The sequence below is a fragment of the Tursiops truncatus genome, chromosome 2 (genome assembly GCF_011762595.2).
Source record: "Tursiops truncatus isolate mTurTru1 chromosome 2, mTurTru1.mat.Y, whole genome shotgun sequence".
Taxonomy (NCBI): domain Eukaryota; kingdom Metazoa; phylum Chordata; class Mammalia; order Artiodactyla; family Delphinidae; genus Tursiops; species Tursiops truncatus.
This window is the reverse complement of record NC_047035.1, coordinates 144,916,935-144,935,365: the sequence shown is the minus strand read 5'-3', so window position 1 is coordinate 144,935,365 and position 18,431 is coordinate 144,916,935. Positions and strand designations below refer to the sequence as shown.

General features: G+C 42.8%; 1 protein-coding gene across 4 annotated transcripts in view; it reads right to left on the bottom strand.

Moving 5' to 3' along the window:
• The window catches only part of MTMR10 (myotubularin related protein 10), a 51,802-nt gene that overhangs the window by 19,094 nt on the left and 14,277 nt on the right, over positions 1 to 18,431 (bottom strand). For 2 of the 4 annotated variants that reach the window (XR_002178488.3, XM_019945787.3), the window contains exons 5-10: positions 18,275 to 18,417; positions 11,865 to 11,955; positions 5,505 to 5,688; positions 3,476 to 3,563; positions 3,306 to 3,394; positions 793 to 923 (exon numbers count right to left, since the gene is read on the bottom strand). Coding sequence is in view for 3 of the 4 variants with exons in the window: in XM_019945787.3 (XP_019801346.1) it covers positions 793 to 923; positions 3,306 to 3,394; positions 3,476 to 3,563; positions 5,505 to 5,688; positions 11,865 to 11,955; positions 18,275 to 18,417 (726 nt within the window). In the remaining variant the exon portion in view is untranslated. Of the gene's footprint in view, positions 1 to 792; positions 924 to 3,305; positions 3,395 to 3,475; positions 3,564 to 5,504; positions 5,689 to 11,864; positions 11,956 to 16,571; positions 16,829 to 18,274; positions 18,418 to 18,431 lie in introns of those variants that run through there. The other 2 variants (XM_033852263.2, XM_019945788.3) reach the window with 2 other exon arrangements.

Here is an 18,431-nt window from a genome sequence, read left to right as displayed (position 1 = left end):
TGACCCCGGCCCCCTCCTCAGCTTCTCACCGTAGGCCTGCCCCTCCCTCCCTCCCTGCTGCCAGCGCCCGGTTCTCATGTCCTTAGTGGCTGACCCCTGCAGGAAACGGGGCAGCTTCCTGGTGGGGCCTGTCCTGGCCTGTCTCGAGGTGCCCCTCGCCTCACGCTTCAGCCACATGCTGCTCATGGGACGGCTGAAAGACACAGTCACTGTGTTTCTTAAGCACACCCCCTCCCAGCTCTCCTTCCAAGCCGGCGCCAGTCCTGCCGCCCAGTGACAAGGGGCTCTCTCTGTGCACACTTCACACCAAAGGTGCTTTCAAGTGAGTCATCCCTCCAGGGTACATCGAAAGCACCCCATAAGCATCTGCTCTAACAGACATATGGGAACTCTGAGGCTGCACAGATTATAACATGGCTCTGTTTGAAATTCATGTCAAGTCACGTATCTCAAAATATAACTGAATACATTAAGGTCTTCGTAAGTTTGTCTGTGAGGTAGTAGGCTGTTCTACTGAGCAGACACTTTTACAGAAGCATCCTACCAGACCTTTCATGATCTGAAAGTGACTTAATTGGTACACTTTTCCTACAAAAATAAAAGCAGCTTAAACTTCATTTTCTAAGAGCTCCTGACATTCTCATACAATAGTAATTTGTACAAATATTTCAACGAGCCTCTACTTAAATATATACCTATTTCTAAATTTTTAAGTAATGTCACTTTTCCTGACATGCCTCATATAATCACCCATTTATTATTTACATATATATAAAATAGAAATGAAGTTACCATTAACACACAGTTGCTTAAGTTTTACAAAAGCCGCCTGTATTTCTTGGATATTGGGCAAGGTTTTATCCAAATCTGATTTGTAGACATCACTCCTCTGCGGATGACTTTTAGTTATGGCATTACAAATCCTAATAAAGACAAAATCCTTGAGTCACTACTCATTCATGTATTCAAAACATATTTTTTGAGTGCTTGCTGTGAGCCCAGGCACTGCTCTGAGGGCTGGGGACAGAGAGAGGGACATGCAGTCTGTGCTCTTGGTGGGGGGAGGGGGATAGAGGAGAGACGACAGGCCGTGGTGAACGCTGAGGGTGATGGAACAGAGTGGATGCAGGTTAGCTCGGGTCACGTGGTGAGAAAACGCTCCTCCGTGACGATGATACCGGAGCTGAAGCCCAAATGGCCAGGAGCTGTGCAAAGACGGGGGACAGTGTTCCAGGCAGAGGAGCTGCTAGTGCAAAGATCCTGTGGTAGAACAGAAGCCTGGCTGTTGGAGAAACCTAGCGAGGGCCAGTGGGGCGATGGTGACGTGTCTGAGGGAAAAAGGGTGGAGATGAGGTTGGACAACAAAGAGAATCTGTCCTAGTTACAAAGAATAGAATAGCTGAAAAAACAAAGGGAATTAAAGTAATTCTTCGCTTAAGTTAAATAATTAAAACTGCCACTGGTTCTAAGGTTTTCTAGTTAACAGTGTTGCAGCCTTGCCTTTCATAGCAACACTCCTGACGGAGCACTTAATCAGCGACATGTCCACAAGGCAGGACAAGGTAGGACAGAATGGACATTAATCACTAACGTGATTAAAGCGAAATTTAAATCCACGAGAGAATACGGACCTGTGGGACTGCAGTCACCCTCTCCAGAAAACTGAAGGGTCATTTGAGGGTCACTTGATAGTTATTTGCTTCAGCAAATGTGGCTGTCAGTTATGGCACTGTGGAAAAAACGGACGACCTGGCTGTCCCAATAACAGACTGTGATACACAATTTCTGAGGCTCTCTGAGCCTGTTTTCTAAGATCTTTTCCTTTGTTCCTCATTTATTGGACAAGTATTGAATAAATATTCAATTGCAGGTATTTCCTGGGTGCTGAATATAGCTGAACAATGGTGTGCAAAACAGACACAGTTCTGTCACCTCATGGTCGCGTAAGGACAGGCAGTAATCAAACTGTAACACACACGTACAATGAGAAACCAAAATAAGTGTTAAGAAGAAAATTATAGTGATATAGCGAATGTGTAACTTGAGGCCAGATCTAATTTGGGAGACAGGGGAAGGCTTATCTTAAGGAAGTGATGTCTGAATGCAGGTGCAGAAAACGAGCGAGTACCAAGCGATGGGTGTGTGTGTGTGTGTGTGTGTGTGTGTGTGTGTGTGTGTGGCAGGGTGTGTGTGTGTGGTTGTGTGTGTGCGGAGTGCTCATTGACTAGCATGAAGAAGGTGGTCCAGGAGGAGGGGGCAGCACAGCCAAAAGTCAGGAGATACCAAAGACCAGCAAAACCCCAGGGCGGCCGGAGCCCACAAGGGACAGGGCATGGTCCTGGATGAGACACGGGAGGAAGGATGAGGCCCCTCCAACACACTGGCAGAGGTGGAGCTGGGGTGGAAGGAGAGGGGTAAGGTTTCTGAAAAGTGAAGGACAGAATCTGATGACGGACTGGACGTGAAGGGAAGTGAAAGACAGGCATCAGGATGACTCCTCGGTTCCTGAAAGCAGGCTGGGGTCGGGGTGGGGGCAGGGGGTGCGTGGTGCCCATATACTTGAGTTTGGTTTTGAACATGAATTTAAAGGGACTTTGAGACCTCCACATGGAAAGTGTCAACTTAGGTTGGAGATATAAATCTGACAGTCACTAAAGCCACTGATGCAGATGAACTTCTTTCAGAAGGGAATATGGAATGGGAAGCGGAGGTGGCCTGAGACAAGCTCTGTCGTGCCTGGAGACAGGAGGACGGGCTGGCAGGGGCATGGAGTGCAGCGGGGACGAGGAGCTTCAGGAGGTGGAGGGGGGCAGAAGCCGGGGCCCGGGGAGAGCCTGGCCAACAGCGGTGCCCACTGTGTGAGGACGCCTGAGAAAGGCCTCCTGCTTCACCAACACGGAGGTCACTGGGGACTTCGGCAGATGACGACAAACTTGCTCACGGTAGCCAATTACACCACTTTTAGTTATCGTGACTTGGCAGACCTAGGACACGTTGAACTACACGAAAAATCTGATTTGTCCTCAAGTGTCTCAACTGGAAATCACTGCACTTTGGAAGTTCATTAGAAGCAACATTATAGAAAAGTGTCAGCAACGTAAGACCTTCAAGTGTCTTATAAGCCAAAGTATTAAATTACATTTAATATAACTTAAATGTTAATTTTAATATATTCAATTTTCTCCACAGTAATTCTTGTATGGAACACACAGTGCTTCCCAGCTATCTTTAGCTAGTCAGGAGGTTACTGTACTTCGCTATGACAACGAAAGATGCCCAAGTACCAAGGATTGTCTCCCGCTCACCTCTGGTCGATCTTCCTCTGCTGCAGCATGTCTTTTATGAGGGCCGTGCGCACAAGAGCACTGCCATTCGAGTGGCTCCAGCACCAGAACTAGGAGAGAAGTAGAGCCTTTACTTAACTGGGTGGAAAAATGGACAATAGTATTAATGAAATCCAACAGATATCACTTACTGGCATCCTTCTTCCAACAAAAGAATGGGAGAAGATCTTTAGATCTTGGTCTGCTAAAGAACTTGGCACTACAAAGTACTCTGGAAGGCTGGAGAGGAAAACACGAATCGTAATGTAAGAGCCTGTGCTTCAGGCAGGATAAGCGTGCTCTGCAGACCCCACATTTAATTAACGTGCACCCTACTCAGTGGCCGTGCAGTGGGCACCGTGGGTGCCACTGATGAGCCTAGACATCTCAGTCTAAAACACGTGCGAGGTGCTCAATTAACACAGTCGTTATACTCATAGCAGGGGAACAATCCAAAGGAAGCATCTGAAATATTTTCCAGAATGACTATTAATCAAACATATGCAATTTCTGAAAAACATGTCCATCATCGTTCTCTCGACAGGCTATGGGTAGGAGATACCAGGCACACCACACCAAACCAAACCAAGCCCACAAATCTCCCGAGAAGCTTCCACCCCCTTCTCATCTCCCCCTTCTCTGTTTCCCATCTCCCAAAGGCAGGTGGACTCCGGGATGTGGGTTAGAGAGCGGTTACTACCAGGCAAGCTCACTGCACCTGAAGACATCTCTTTTCCTTCCTCTGCTCACATGGCCAGGTAGGGGACAGAGGCAGGCCCTGTCACAGGCTTCTCAACACATAATGCATGCTGGCCACAAAGTTCAAATTCAAGGGGAGGCAGAGGAAGACTCAAGCCGTGTGCTCCCAAGCCCCTTCCTCAGCACTGCACTCCTAGAAGGTCCTCGTACTTTGTTCACAACACTGCTTATCTGAAAAAACTAAGGAGGACCTGAATGACATTAAAACAAAACATCCCCCAAATCTGAATACTAAACAATATTAAACAAGTAAAAAATTAAAAAACAATTTTCTGGTCACTTTTGGAGGATTCTAGGAAACAGCTCCTTCTGAAAACTGGTTAAGTAAAGGGGAAAAAGTAAACATTGATACTGCCTTCCTCATACAAACTGTAGTTCAGGTACTAAAGAGCTGCTGAGAGAAGAGTTCGATAGAACTGGAATATGACAATAGCAATCCTCAATAAATAATGGATCTGGGCAATGATCCTCACTGCTAATGAATAACCATTTTGGGCAGCTAAACCCATTCTATAAAAGGGGAACTTAGCACTGGGTGGAGCAGGCTGACTGCTGTGGGGCCCACAGGTCAGTCAGCGTCACAATGATGCCTGGAGCCCCCATGATGCCACAGGGGGTGCCCAGCCCACCTGAGGAAGCGTTCTTGCCTCAAACCTGGAACTGAATCTAATTACAACTGACCCCTGAACAATGCCAGGGTTAGGTGTGCAGACCCTCTGCGCAGCCGAAAATCTGCATATAACTTATAGTTGGTATGTGCTTCTTCCACACCCATGGTTCCGCACCTGCAGATTCAACCAACGGGGATCCTGCAGTACTGTAGTATTTACCGTTAAAAAAAATATCTGTGTGGAAGTGGACCCACGCTGTTCAAATCCGTGTTGTTCAAAGGTCAGCTGTAATTATTTAAGCCCCTAGAGCTAGCTAACATTTCAGATACAGTGGACAGAGGAACACATTAAAGGACACCACAGTGATAAACCCAGAAATATCTAGAAAGGGAAAAAGTCCACAGAACATTTGACCTACTTTTGTCAACAAAAAAAAAGGCAAGTAAAAAAAAGGGATGGAAGGAGACTATCATAGATTAAAAAGCCTGAGACAGATCATGCAAGTTCAATGTGACACTGATCTGAACAAACCAACCGTAAAAGACACGTACAAGATACGAACGCAAATAAACACTGACTGGATGATTGACAATACTACTGGAATTATCAATTTCTTTCAATGGATATTGACATTGCAATTATGTTTTAAAAAAAAGTCCTTATCTTTAAAAACAAAATATTCATTAAAACATTATTAAAAATAAATATTCCATTAGCCATAACTTGAAAGTTATCAATGACAGCAGAGTTTGATGATTACTCCTAAGAAGTCACTCCCAGCCATGAACAACACTGTCAAAGCTGGACTTACCAGGTGGATATCATGTAGCCCTCGTTAATGGAACAAACTCTCCACCCGGAGGCACCTGTCCTCTTGACTTCTCTGTCCCAGTCAGAGTAAGTTTCAAACAGAGGAGTTTTTTGGCTGCTGCCACCCCCAACTCCAATGCCACCGCCACCTCCACCTCCTGAGGGTATTCCATTAGCTTTGCTGGCTGTAAGAAAAAGCAATAGTATTAATTCTGCTTCAAATTCCCTCTCCTCTCTGTGCCTCCTGTCACAAACACACTGCAATGTGGCACCTCTTCCCTGTTTGTCTCCGGTATCTCCAAAGCCCCCCTACCCCTTCCGGCCGTCCTGGGCAAGGGGCGGCCCCCCCGCAGGACAGCCCACTGTGTCCCGTCCTCGTCCAGCTCGTCCCCACCCTGCAGCACCTTCGATACCCTGTCCTTCCGCTGGCTCTGCCTTCAACGCCTTCACTCACAAACGGGCAAACTTGGCTTTGAAAGGGCTTTCACGTGACCACACTAGACCACTCTCGCTACTACGCTACACAGTTCCCCTCCCTTTTACTGGCCACCTTCTGAAAGGGTGACCGATGCCTGCTGCTCACGTTTCCTCCTTAACTTCCAATTGTCTCCTATCCCTACCGGTTTATGGACACCATTCACAAGCGTCCCTCAACTCCCTACCCCAAGCTATGGCGTAAATCCAAGTCACTGCTAGTTTTCTCCCCACATTTTGCCTGGAAAAATAAACGCATCCAACAATCAACTCCATTCTCAAGCTGTCCGAATCTTTCATCTTTCCAGTGTTTACTTCTTAACCCTTCTCTATGTATGACTCGCTATGACATTCTTGGTCTCCTATATCTACACGATTTTTCTTTGATAAGGTGACATAGGTTCCTTAGCCTCCACCAGAGTGCCAGTCCACTGGAGACTCAGCAGAGGGCCTGGACTTGACCTTCCTTAGCAAGGAGCCTTCTCCACTTGAGAGGCACGGCCACCTGCTGGGAGCATGCGCACAGCCTCAGGAGGGCCTCAGAGTGACCACAGAGAAAGAAGGTGTCCCCACAGGCAGCCTGATCTGGGTGACAGACGCCATCCCTCTCCTGGCCCAGGGACTCCTTGTGCAGGCTGCAACCACGGCCAGTCTCTCAGCTGACAGCCCGACCGATGTTCTGCTGCACTCAGACCAGCCTGCAGCTGCCACAGGACACACTTCCTGAAATCAGGCTTTCAGGACGCTACCCTTGCCCCCAACTGTGCAATCATACTCATTTCCAACTGAATCCAGCAAACCTAAACAGCTTCTCTTAAAGAGTCCTCGCAGACCTGCCCTGTAACTAAAGTTCCTGCCCGTTACTGCCGAACTCCCATCCCCCTGCAGCCGTGAAAACCCTTCTTTGTCCCCTCAACATGCCACGCCCGTTCCCGTGGACTATTTACTAAACCTGGTGCAAAACAGGTATTTTCTGAGAACCTACCACGTGCTAAGGCCTGAAAACTGACAAGCGAGCTAAGATTTCACCCCTACTTTGAGGCGCTGGTGACAGCGCGCCGGGTGGACGAGAGCGATGTGGGCGGAGAGGGAAGCCCACTGTGGCTGGGGCTGCAGGCTGGGATGGGAAGGTCTCCGACCCGAGCAGCTCTGAGCAGAGTCCTGAGGAACCAGCCAATCCAAATGCTCGCAGGTGGCTGGTGAGGAGGAGACGGGCGTGCTAGGCAGAGCGGGACGTAAGACATGCGGAAGGACGGCACAGCACCGAGTAATGAACTACAGAGAGCACAGTAAGGGTGCCAGAGGTGGCGGAAGGGAGGCTGGGAAACGCGACGGGGCCTAGCCTCTCAACCCGTGCTGCACCAGACAGGAACCACCAGCCACACGTGCTGCTTAAATTTCAACTGAAATTTAAATTAAACAAAGATTTTAAAATCAGTTCCTCAGTTGCACCAGGCACATTAAAGTGCTCAATGGCCACATGTGGCCAGTGGCTTCTCTACTGGACGATGCAGGTGACAGAACATTCCCATTACTGGACGGCGCTACTCTAGATTATAAAGGGTCTCAGGTGCCGGGCTAGCACTTTTGCATTTTATCCTTTAAGTGGCATCAGAATTATAATTATGATGATTCTGATTTTAACAGAGCTTGTTAAAAATGAAAATGCCACTTCCAAGCCCGTATTCTGGTGGGCCACTCTGTCTCAGTGCCTGCTCTGGAGTAACCACCACCAGAGGACGTGCTGGGGAACTTGGGACTTGGGATCTCTCCAGAACACGGAACCTGCGTGGAACTTCCAGGCAATTCCCATTTCACACGCTGTGTAGCAGAGCACCAAAAACCACAGCAGCTAGCCAATACTAGAAAACCTAAGGAATTCATCATATGACCAAATTAAAGGGGAAAAAACCCTCGCAAGTGCAGAAAAACATTTGAAAGAGTCCAACACGTGCTCATGATATAAAATACAGAAAAATTTATCAAATTGGGAATAAAAGGGAATTTCCTTCACTTGATAAAGGGTACTTATCAGAAACACACAGCAAACATCATCCTTGTTAGAACCAGGAACAGAAACACCACCTGCTACCATCATTACTATTCAACATTGCACAGAGGTCCCCGCCATGCAATGACCACCACCACCAAGACACACTGGAACTTTGTAAAGAGCTATGTAAATACTTGGCAGCTCAGCCCTAGCTGGGAGTCCAGACCTGCATACTTTTCAGTGTTCTGAGGTTACAGACTTAGGAAGCTAGGCTGAGAACATGCTCACTGTTTACAAGATTGGTCCTCTGGCAAAACATATAAAGTCTCAAGATCTAACTAACAATAGGTGAATTTTTCTGAACACAAAGTGAGAGCAACTACAAGATCTAGTACTGTTTGCTATTTCACAGGTTTTACTTGTGTAGAACCTGTCCATTTCTCAGCAACCAGGACCAGATTTCTGATATACTCAACATCTTCAGTGAGAGCTTATTATGGAATGTGTAGCAGGTACCCAATCTGCCATTAGAAAGTCTGGAAATTTTAATGCTTTTCAGAAGGTCCCAGAGGCCCGATGCCTGTGGCCTGCTCTACTAGTGGATTACTAATAGGGGCTGCAGCAACAGACTGGCCAAGCCAGTCGTCTTAGGAAGATCTGGCTCCCCTTACGGTTACCTGACTGAGGTTTTAGGACACCCCTCCTCAGCCAACTGAAAATGAAACAAGGTCAGCCCTCCTGACCGTCATTATCTTCTGTGACACAGTTCACAAGTCTAATCCTAGATCGAGTTGAAATGATCTTAGAGTTTCCACTTAACTAGCCCCCTCCATATTTAGAATGGCCTCAAGCAACAGTAAAGACAATAAAAGTTGTCAACAAATGAAAAGAAAGCCTATCGCTTTGATGACACTGCAGAAATGAGAAGTCACAAAGAAGGGTGAAGAAGGGGAAAACAGAACTGCGATCATTAAGAAGTTCAAGAGAGCGGAGCCAACAAAGTGGTTCAGACAGGAGATTTGGACTTTATGGGCCTGGGGTGGGGCCGGCATGGCTGTCTTTCTAAAAGCTCCCCCAGGGATTCCGGTGCACAAGGCTGGTGTACTCCTATTCCCGAGACACGAGGACCAATCGCAACCATTTACAGCTACACTGAAAATATTAAAAAAACTGACAAGCAACAAACTTTAAAAATTTCTACACTATTTCAAATGGATTTTGTCCTCTGTAAGTGGTTTTCAAATAAGCATCTAAAGGAAAACCTAATACTAAGACCCATGTTTAAAAAAAAGGATAAAATTACGAAGTAAAATAACGTCACTGAAAATGTCCATCTTCTGCTGTGAGCCTACACTGCACCTTGAGATTATGTCACCGCATCTGCAAGCAGGTGTCTGTCATGCAGTGGAGCTGCCAACACTGAGGCTGCAGGTAACCTGAGGTTTTCAATTCTTTAGTCCAGAAGTATAATCTGACATCTTATCAATTTTATAACAAAGATGGATCTGTATTTTTGGGACATTATTTGTCCAATAATAAGCTAACTGGTGAAAACAGCATCCTCGTGGTTTCTTTCAAGTTAAAAGAGCAAAAATAGAACCATCGTTCCTGTCTGTGCCAGTGCCGCCTACGGTGTCAGCGTGTGGAGCGTCCCGAAGCCTGTGGGTGCTGGGCATCCCCCATACTTCAGGATCCTCGCAGAAGAACCTGGATGACTGGCTTTTCACTCAAGTGATGCCGAACACGAAAGAAAACCTCAGAAGGCCTAAGGCCAGATTCTTAGACAATTGCAGGGGACATCCTCTAGCTTCACATCTTATTTGTGGAAACAGCTTTGTCACCTACCTGCCTGCAAAAAGGACTTCTTTAATCCAGCCAATGAATCAAGGTGTCATCCAGAAGTTCAAGAGTGGATTATTGGGCCTCTTTCACTCACAAATTAATGAATTCTGACTGCAGTGTGTGGAAATTTCAGGCTTCTTTTGCTCTTAAAGGTGCAGTTTATGCTTCTGCAACAGCATGGAAGGATATGAAAGGATGTTACCCTATGAGGAATCTTAACAAAACTTTGGCCAAGTGTTATGTTTATGAAGTGACTGTCAAGGAGGAGGAGTCTGAAGGATGCAATATAAAAGTGTTCCTGAATATTTTAAGTGTTACTTATCAATCGTTATTTTCTCCACAAGCTACATATGAGAAGATACAGAGAAGTGACTGACGGGAATAAGGAAACCAGTAGTAGGAAAGCTATGGACTGAATAAACTGCTATCAACCCAGAGATGCCCACGAGGAACGGATGAAGACAACCGTGAGAAGTAACTGAAGCAGGCATCACGTCACCAAACACATAATGAAGTTCACTGTACTTGCTGAACATTGTGCAGAACTCATGGGTCTGTACCCTGGACTGGAAAAAGGTATCATCTACTAGGAAAAAGGTATCATCCAGAATTGGTTTTGATCATCAACAAATGCAAGTGGGAATCAAAGGCTCTCCTACGACTCTTGTGCCCCTTGAAGCTTTCATCTCAGTTACTCTCTCACAACTCTGGGTGAGAGTCCTGTTGAGGATAACCCTGATGATCACGGTCTGCAGCTGAAGATGCGCCAAAGGAACGTTTGCCTAGCTACTAGTGCGGATCTACAATACTTTATTTTTGGACAATAAGTGAATTTTCTTTATGTTAAGAAATGAACTTTAAAAATTAGTTGTATTGTTCAAGGCTAGATTACAATTAGTTGCACAGTGATAAGAAAAATTAAATTATAAGTATTTCGTTACCCCATTTCTGTTAGTACCATAAGATAAAAGCTATGACCTTTGCATATCATCTCTGTGGCGTTTACAGTGTACTTATACCATATGCATCTGCAGATACTGTGTATTGTTCCTACATTTTAATGAATTTACAATACAGTGATACTGGAATATACTTTTATTATACAGATTATTTAAATTACTATATATGTTCTGAGGTAACAAAATGTAAAGGACCAGTAAAATTAGTAATTTATAGGCTGCCCGTCCAGACCACGCTGGCTGGGGTGAACGGCCCTTTCACTATAAACGTGTAGCTGAGTCATCTCTCTCCCTTGAAGACTGGGAGAGCACATGATCCAGCAGGCAAATGGACATGTGGTCACTAACCTACGACGAGCTAATGTCAGACATGACCTCATTGCTTTTTCTCTAGCCTTTTATGAGGTTAAAAAAAAAAGAAAATTGGTTGATCAAAATTACAATTATTTGTATATAAAAAGAATGCACAGAATTACACGATCACTTGGAATATTCCTTGGTGATGTCATCACTGACATATATGTGTACAGAACTATTCACTTTTATAAAAACCGTTTAAAATACACTTGTCTTTTGGATGAATGCTCATCTTCCTTTCATGAATCTTATTCAGAAATATAAAATCAATATTTTGACAATCTTAATGAAGTCCACTAAAAAGTTTAGCCATTTCAGCTTCTGCATGAAATCACACCTTGCCAAAAAAGATCATGAGTTTCAAATATCTTTTAATTTTCTGCCAGTTTTCTTAAAAGATAAGATTACTTTAACTCAAGTTACCAACTAACAGGCGGGGAGGGAGAGGTATCTTCCTTCATCATAAAATACAAGCCAGTGACTACAGGCAAAATACTTAACATGATTCTCATAAGCCTATGTTTACAGTTGCTTATAGGTTCTTCCCCGTCACTTTTTAAATGTTATCTGACAAATGTTATCTCTTTTAGTATATAGTGCTTACTTCTCTAACAGTTATGAAGCTAATAATTCTACAATCATTAAAGCTCATGTACTTGGAGGCGTCTCATAAAACATAAGAATAAAATTTAGACAATGTAAAGTTAGTCACAATAGTTAATATTTTCATATTTACCTGAATTGTGGTATTTTTTCCCAACATATTCAAATGCAAAGAGTAGCTGGAGGTCTGTTGGCTGGGAATAATGAGCTATTGCAAGGCATACCTAGGAAAAATTCTACATTTAGAATTGATTTCAACACACTTAGTTAAATGAAATGTACAATAAGGCCTTGAGTGTGGGAGCGTCATCTGGGGCAGGGATTATAGACTTATTTCCATGTTTTCCTGTTGACCTAGAGTGTGAAAGAGCTCCTTAATGCCAGGGATTTCATTCATTGTTGTGCCCCATGACACTGTTTAATCTTTAGTGACTACATGCTAAGTATTCAGTAAGTGTTTGCTGAGTTGAATTTTAACAGGAATGTACTTTTATTCAGATAAACAAAACTTGAAAACTAATGAAGCATTCTCCAAAAAGGCAGTGACATATCCACTCCTAAAAAAAAGAAAAAGAGAAGTTTCATTTTTTATGGACTATAATGATTTAATACCATCAATTTGGAAGGCTTACTGTTAGGTATGAACTTTTAATGTTCTTACCTCATGCATTAAAAATCTAAACTTAATAGAAAAGCTACAATTTTTTCTTACAAAAAAAAATTAGTAAGAAATCCAGAAGTACATGGGCGGCTCAAAGAGGTACATCAAAAAAACTGTGTTTAAATAAAATGGTTTGAGACTATGCCTATGGTGGAAAAAGTGTGGGCTTTGGAATCCAACAGATCAGGGCTTGAATCCCAGCTCTACCAAGCACCTGCCATGTAACCTGTGTGAAGTCAACTCATCTCTTGGAGCCTCGATCTGCGCACCTGTACCATGAAGATAATACCTAGGCTGCGGTGAGGATGAATAACCTTAGCATACACCTGGCCTCGGGAGGAGGCCACGTGTGGAAACATGGCTGCGATTACCCTCTACTGCTGTTGGAAAGAATGAAAGATAGTGCTCTGTGCCCATAAAGCCCTGGACTAGACCATGGGAGAAAACACTCTTAAATGAGCAAAGAAGACAGAAGAAACTGAAGACATATGCAAGGAGAGAATAATAGACGTTCTTACTTCAAAAGATTAAGCATCATTTAGAAGAAAAAGCATTAAGCCAGAATGATATACTTTTAACAGTGAGCAAGCAAGAAGTTTAGTTAATTGTTAGTCCATGTCAAATTAGCGGTGTCTGGGGTGGGTTGATGCAAATTCTATTGACTGGTAAGTATGTGTCAGTTGCTTGTTTAAAATATATTTTAAGAGTCTTCTATAGAATAAATGTTTCCTGTCTTACTAAATTAAAACATACATCTAAGAGAACAGAGTTATCATTAGTTTTAGTTTTGACTAAAAACAACAACAACAACAACAAAGAAAGCTCCTTGAAACTTATGTAATGCCTATGGGAGAGCTTTCTATGAGAGTCCCACCGAGGAAATTTAGGAGACAGTGACCTACATTCCCATCCCCTACCTGCTCAACAGTCTTTAAAGCACTTCTTCCAGCAGCAAACTACTGAAATCTACACCTTGAAAAAGTCCTCATCACTTCCTGTTCCTCTGGGCACCATATTTAGTTTATAAGCTTTGTTGCACTTTCCTCAAGATTCTTTTTCATTTTTGTCCCATTTTTCTACACCATCATAGTCACAACCTTAAGCCATACTCGCCTTACGGCATCTTTGTGGGTTTCCCTACATTCTTAAAAAAAAAAAAAAAAAAAAAAAAATCAACAACACTTCAGGGTTCTCTTCCAAAGATCAAATTTTGACCAACAACTTTTTTCTCCGTATAATCTGCTGTGGTTCCCAGATACCTGCATACTAAATTAAACCTTCTTATTCTAGATTCTTCACCAAACCAGCTCTCCTCTACCAGCCATCCCGTGCCCTCCCCACCACCCCTCAGCCGTCCCTGGTCTGGAAGCACATATCGTGTCTCACTCAGTCCTAGCCATCCCCTCGGCCACACTCTGCTCGAGAAACCCTTCCCCGCTGCTTAGCCAACCACGCTGTGTCTGTCCTCACCAGCCTTCCCAGACTGAGCCAACTGCACAGTATTGACTGTGGAAACCCTCCCGTTCTCTCTGAATAACAATAGTTCCAACAGAAAGCATCTCTTCAGTTAACTGTGCTTATGGAGCGGTACTTTCCAGGTCTTCACCCAATAGTCATGAGAGTGGATAAAAAGGAGGACATAGGTTCTTTGTTTTACTTCTACCACAAAGTTCAATTACTCAAGGGCAGGCACCAGGTCTCCTTCCTTCAACAGGTATTTACAGAGCCGCCACCATGTCCTAAGTCCTATGGATGCGGGAGTGAACAAACAGACACAAACCCCGTTCTCATTAAGCTTACATTCTAGTGGGGAAGACAGACACTAAACCAGAGAAACAGGAAAGACTACAGTAAATTAGACAATGATAAGTGCCAAAGGGGAAAATAAATCCAGCAGGGAAGAGGATGTACAGTGTTACAGTGAGGGAAGAAGAGAGCAGGTTAATAATTTAGAGAAGGAGACCAGGAGAGGTCTCTCTGCACAGATCTGAGGAAGCCCTGAAGACCCCTGCATTTCTGCCATCTCATCAGTAGCTTTCTGGAGGGTCTTTGTGCTTAACAGCTGCTGCACTAAAAATACTAGTTCACAAAATAAGTTACTAATATAGTCAGGAAAATGCTCCAATTCAATAATACTAGATATCACTTTCTCTGAGACATTCAGAAAGCAGTCATGGGCCTTGTTTACACAAAAGAAATGCACACATCACTGATGATGGAATATGTTTTTTATGGCCACAAAGCCTATCTGCTAGGCAAAACCCAACGTAGCCCATTTCTAAGAAGCCCTTAAAATAGCACAACCTCACATTTGTAAAGGTTAGGAAACAAATGAGCTTATTTAATGGCATCCACATGTAAAGAAGACTATAAATACTGGAATAATGTGAAAGCAACTCAGTTTAATCACTTGCACAATGGTTGACTTTGGGGGGGAAGGGGACACAGCCTGAACTATAGCTGTTGTTTAGCAGTGTAACCACAAGTGTGTAGGACTTAGCTCAGGTAACCTCAGTACGGGGTACCTCTAGGAACCCTGACAAAGGTACACACAACTTGTGTCATCCGGGTTACATTCCTGTTGTCACTGCAGGACACTCTGAGAAGATCAAGAAAGCCAGGAGTCTTCTTCCTTGAGCTTTTTCCCAGAAGTCCTCTTCCTTGAGCTTTTTTGTACACACTATTTAAAAAGCCTACACCCACATTCCTAGATTCCATCACTAAGAGTTTGACTTAAAAAAGTAGGTCTCATTTTCATGTAAAATTATTCTAATTTTACAATGTACTCCCTAAGTGTTAAAAAAATTTCAGAAAAACCTCTCTCTACATCTTTAAAAACTGCCCCTGAAATAGTTCATTTGGCCTGGCTATCAGAGAAAATGAAGAAAATCTTTATTAAAGACATTAAATTATGGTAAATATTTAATTGGAGGAAAAAAAAGTAAACTACTTTTGAGGTGATTTTTGGACCAAGGCTGATATTCTTGTCTGGACAGAAGCCAGAAGTACCCACGGTTGGTGGTTTCTCCTCCCAGACCAGCTGGGGGCACAGCACTGGAGAAGATTAACACACAGCCAGTGCTGGCACGTGGGCAAACAAAACTGGTTTCCTGTATTTCTGTGGTCTGAAAGCCACCGAGGAGTAAGTCTCAGATTAAAGGCAAAAATGGCAATTCAGGAAAGGCCAACTTGTTCTTTAAATAGATGAGTTGAATTTTTATTTCTAGAAACTATGCCTGAACAAGTGGTTCATCAGAGCCAACTAATTTGAGAATGAAGTGGAGACAAGGGGCATATATTTCACTTACCATCTTTTATATATTTTTTTATGTAACTGATAAATCATTAAAAACAATCTTTTGCCCCTCAGCAAAGGTTCTTCAAAAGGAAATGGTGGCTCAAAGTTGCTTTGAGGCCAGATGTCCAATTCTAGATATCCAAATTCCTTTTTTCTTTACATAGACCTTTCCCAAAAATCCTTATTTACAATCCAAGAATAATGAGGATGAATGTCATCTAATTTTGTCATAATACTACTCAGGAAACACCAGCTAGATTACCAGAAGGCTTTAGAGCAATATTTAACAAAATGTGAACCAATTTAGCATTCCGAGATTTCATTAATTCAAATAGGAATATAACTGCTTTCAGTATTTCCAAAAATAATCAATGGTTTACCCACCAGAGAACTCTGAACATGCATCTGGTCATTTTAAAACAATTCACAAAAATCAAAGCATTTCCAGAGAAAATTTAGCATTCAAAATTTCCAGGAGGTAGAATCAAGCTGTAATTCCCCAATTGTTACCTAATTTTGGATGAAAACTTTCACTTGAAATAAAACGGTGTGCTAGAATTTTTGTTTTTAACTCATGAAGCCATTAAGCTTTGGCAGCCATACATGACTTAACCCTTTGTGTTTGAAAACATGTAAATCAGGGAAAAATTTCTCCATTTATATTCTTAATGCCACTGTTTCTTTTCTGTATTTCCCCCCTTATGATTGTACAAATACAAAGAGAGTATTTCTTTTGGGTCTGAGGTAACTGCTTTTGATATTTTACAACAGTGGGGAAAGAATTTTTGCCAGAAACCTGGTCTTGGGAAAGGGCATAAAAAATTGGACCAGCCTAGCCTGTTTTGAGTAGACGGTTCAATGAGGCCCCCTATAGCACTTACCAGCAGCAACAACAGGGAAGGGATATTCTGAATTTCCACAGCACTTGTTATGTGTTTCATTCATTTGGAAGCTAATCATTTATGTGGGAACATCTTTTATGCTGCTACTTTGTACTGTTGTTTTCATTTGTTCATGCTTTATCTCCTCAACTAAACTTAGTGCACTGCCTCACACATCAAACATGACCAACAAGTACTCTAGATGGTGCAAGAACGAGCCAGATACTTATGCTTTGCAATGACTGAAATACTGTCATCTGAAAAATAGAGGAGAAAATGGGAGAGATATCAACTTTCTAAAAGAATATTGGGCCACTGTATCAATTTCTTATTTTAAAAATACCGTGTCCTAACCCCATCTCCTAAGTTCCATGGTGTCCCTGTTCTTGAAATGATACACATCCTGAAGGTAACGTTTTCACAAGCAGATTCCTGATGCTCTGATGAAATTACAACTATATCTGAGTTCAAGAAAGTAACTTGGCTAAACTATTTTATACACAGTCTACTACCTAATTAATTCTAAAGTCTTTCTACATAAGAATAGGCATCTCAAGTTAGTAAAATGCCAAAATCACCAACTGCAGAATTGAATGGCTAAAAGTAGTCTTAAAAGTTATCTGCTGAATTTCCCATCCTGCAGCATGAAGAAAGTAGTTATACGCACTCTACCTGAAAATGTTTAGCCACAGATCCCACCACCATTCTGCTACATAGCCTAGCTGCAATGGTCAGACATTTTCAGACATTCATTTCGTGTTTGCCCTCCTATAAAGAAACTGTTGACTCTGGTTCCAAAAATAAATCTATCACCTCCTCACCAAACCATAAGAAGACAGCTGCCTTAAGACCTTTCTGACAGCCACATTTTGGTATCAACAGAAAATTTACTGCAGTAAGTCTACTGACCATGGAAAACAAATGCACCCCTTTTTGGTGGCACAAAAGCTCCCTCATCGTTCCTCTATTCCCGATACATGAGAGCAGGCTTCTGGAGATTCTGTTACTATTCTCTGCATTTGCTGAACCACAGACTGGCCCGGGGGGCTTTAGGACCACCAGCTTCACTCCTCTGCTAAACCCAAAATCTGGAATCAAAGAAGGAGGAATTTCTGCCCTTGAATCTTACTCCACGAGTTTGCAATAAACATTCCCCGGAAGGCAGGGGAAAAACAACCCAATTAAAAAGTCCCTAGCTTTTAGCCGCCTGTGTGGAATATCAAATTAATTCACTAAAATTTCTCTAAAGCACTAATATTTATTAGACCCCTCCTATAACTACACATTTACCTAACCCTTATGTAACCTAAGTCTAGCTTTTAGTTCATTGATAAAGCTCTGAGGTACTGAATTAAAAGTCTTACAAACCGCAATTACAATACATCACCATCTTTTCAATCTTTTTAACCAAGAAAAAAAACGGCTGGTAATGGTCTTAATGTAAAAGATATGCATGACAGCTTTTCATATTTTAGGAGCTGATTAAAAAATTACATAGAATACTTTAAAGCGGTCATAAACTAGTCCAAGGAAACAGTTCTATTAACGTTCCTGGCTTTGACTTTACATAAGGAGATATCAAATAACTTCCCCTAAAAAAACCAAAAAACAAAAAACTGAGCAATTGAGAAATGAGAACTTCCATACAGAACTGCAACTGGTAAATATAGTGCAAAACCAATGATAAAACTTAACAGGATTACCTTTTTGGCACTTTCAGGACCTGATTCATCAAAGCGAAATCTCACAATTCTGAAATCTTTACAGTAAATAATTAACTCTGTTGGATTAAATTTCAGCTTCTGGTTTGGGCCCAGGACTTTCTGCTTCCTTTTGTGGTCATTTACTAAAAAATAAAAA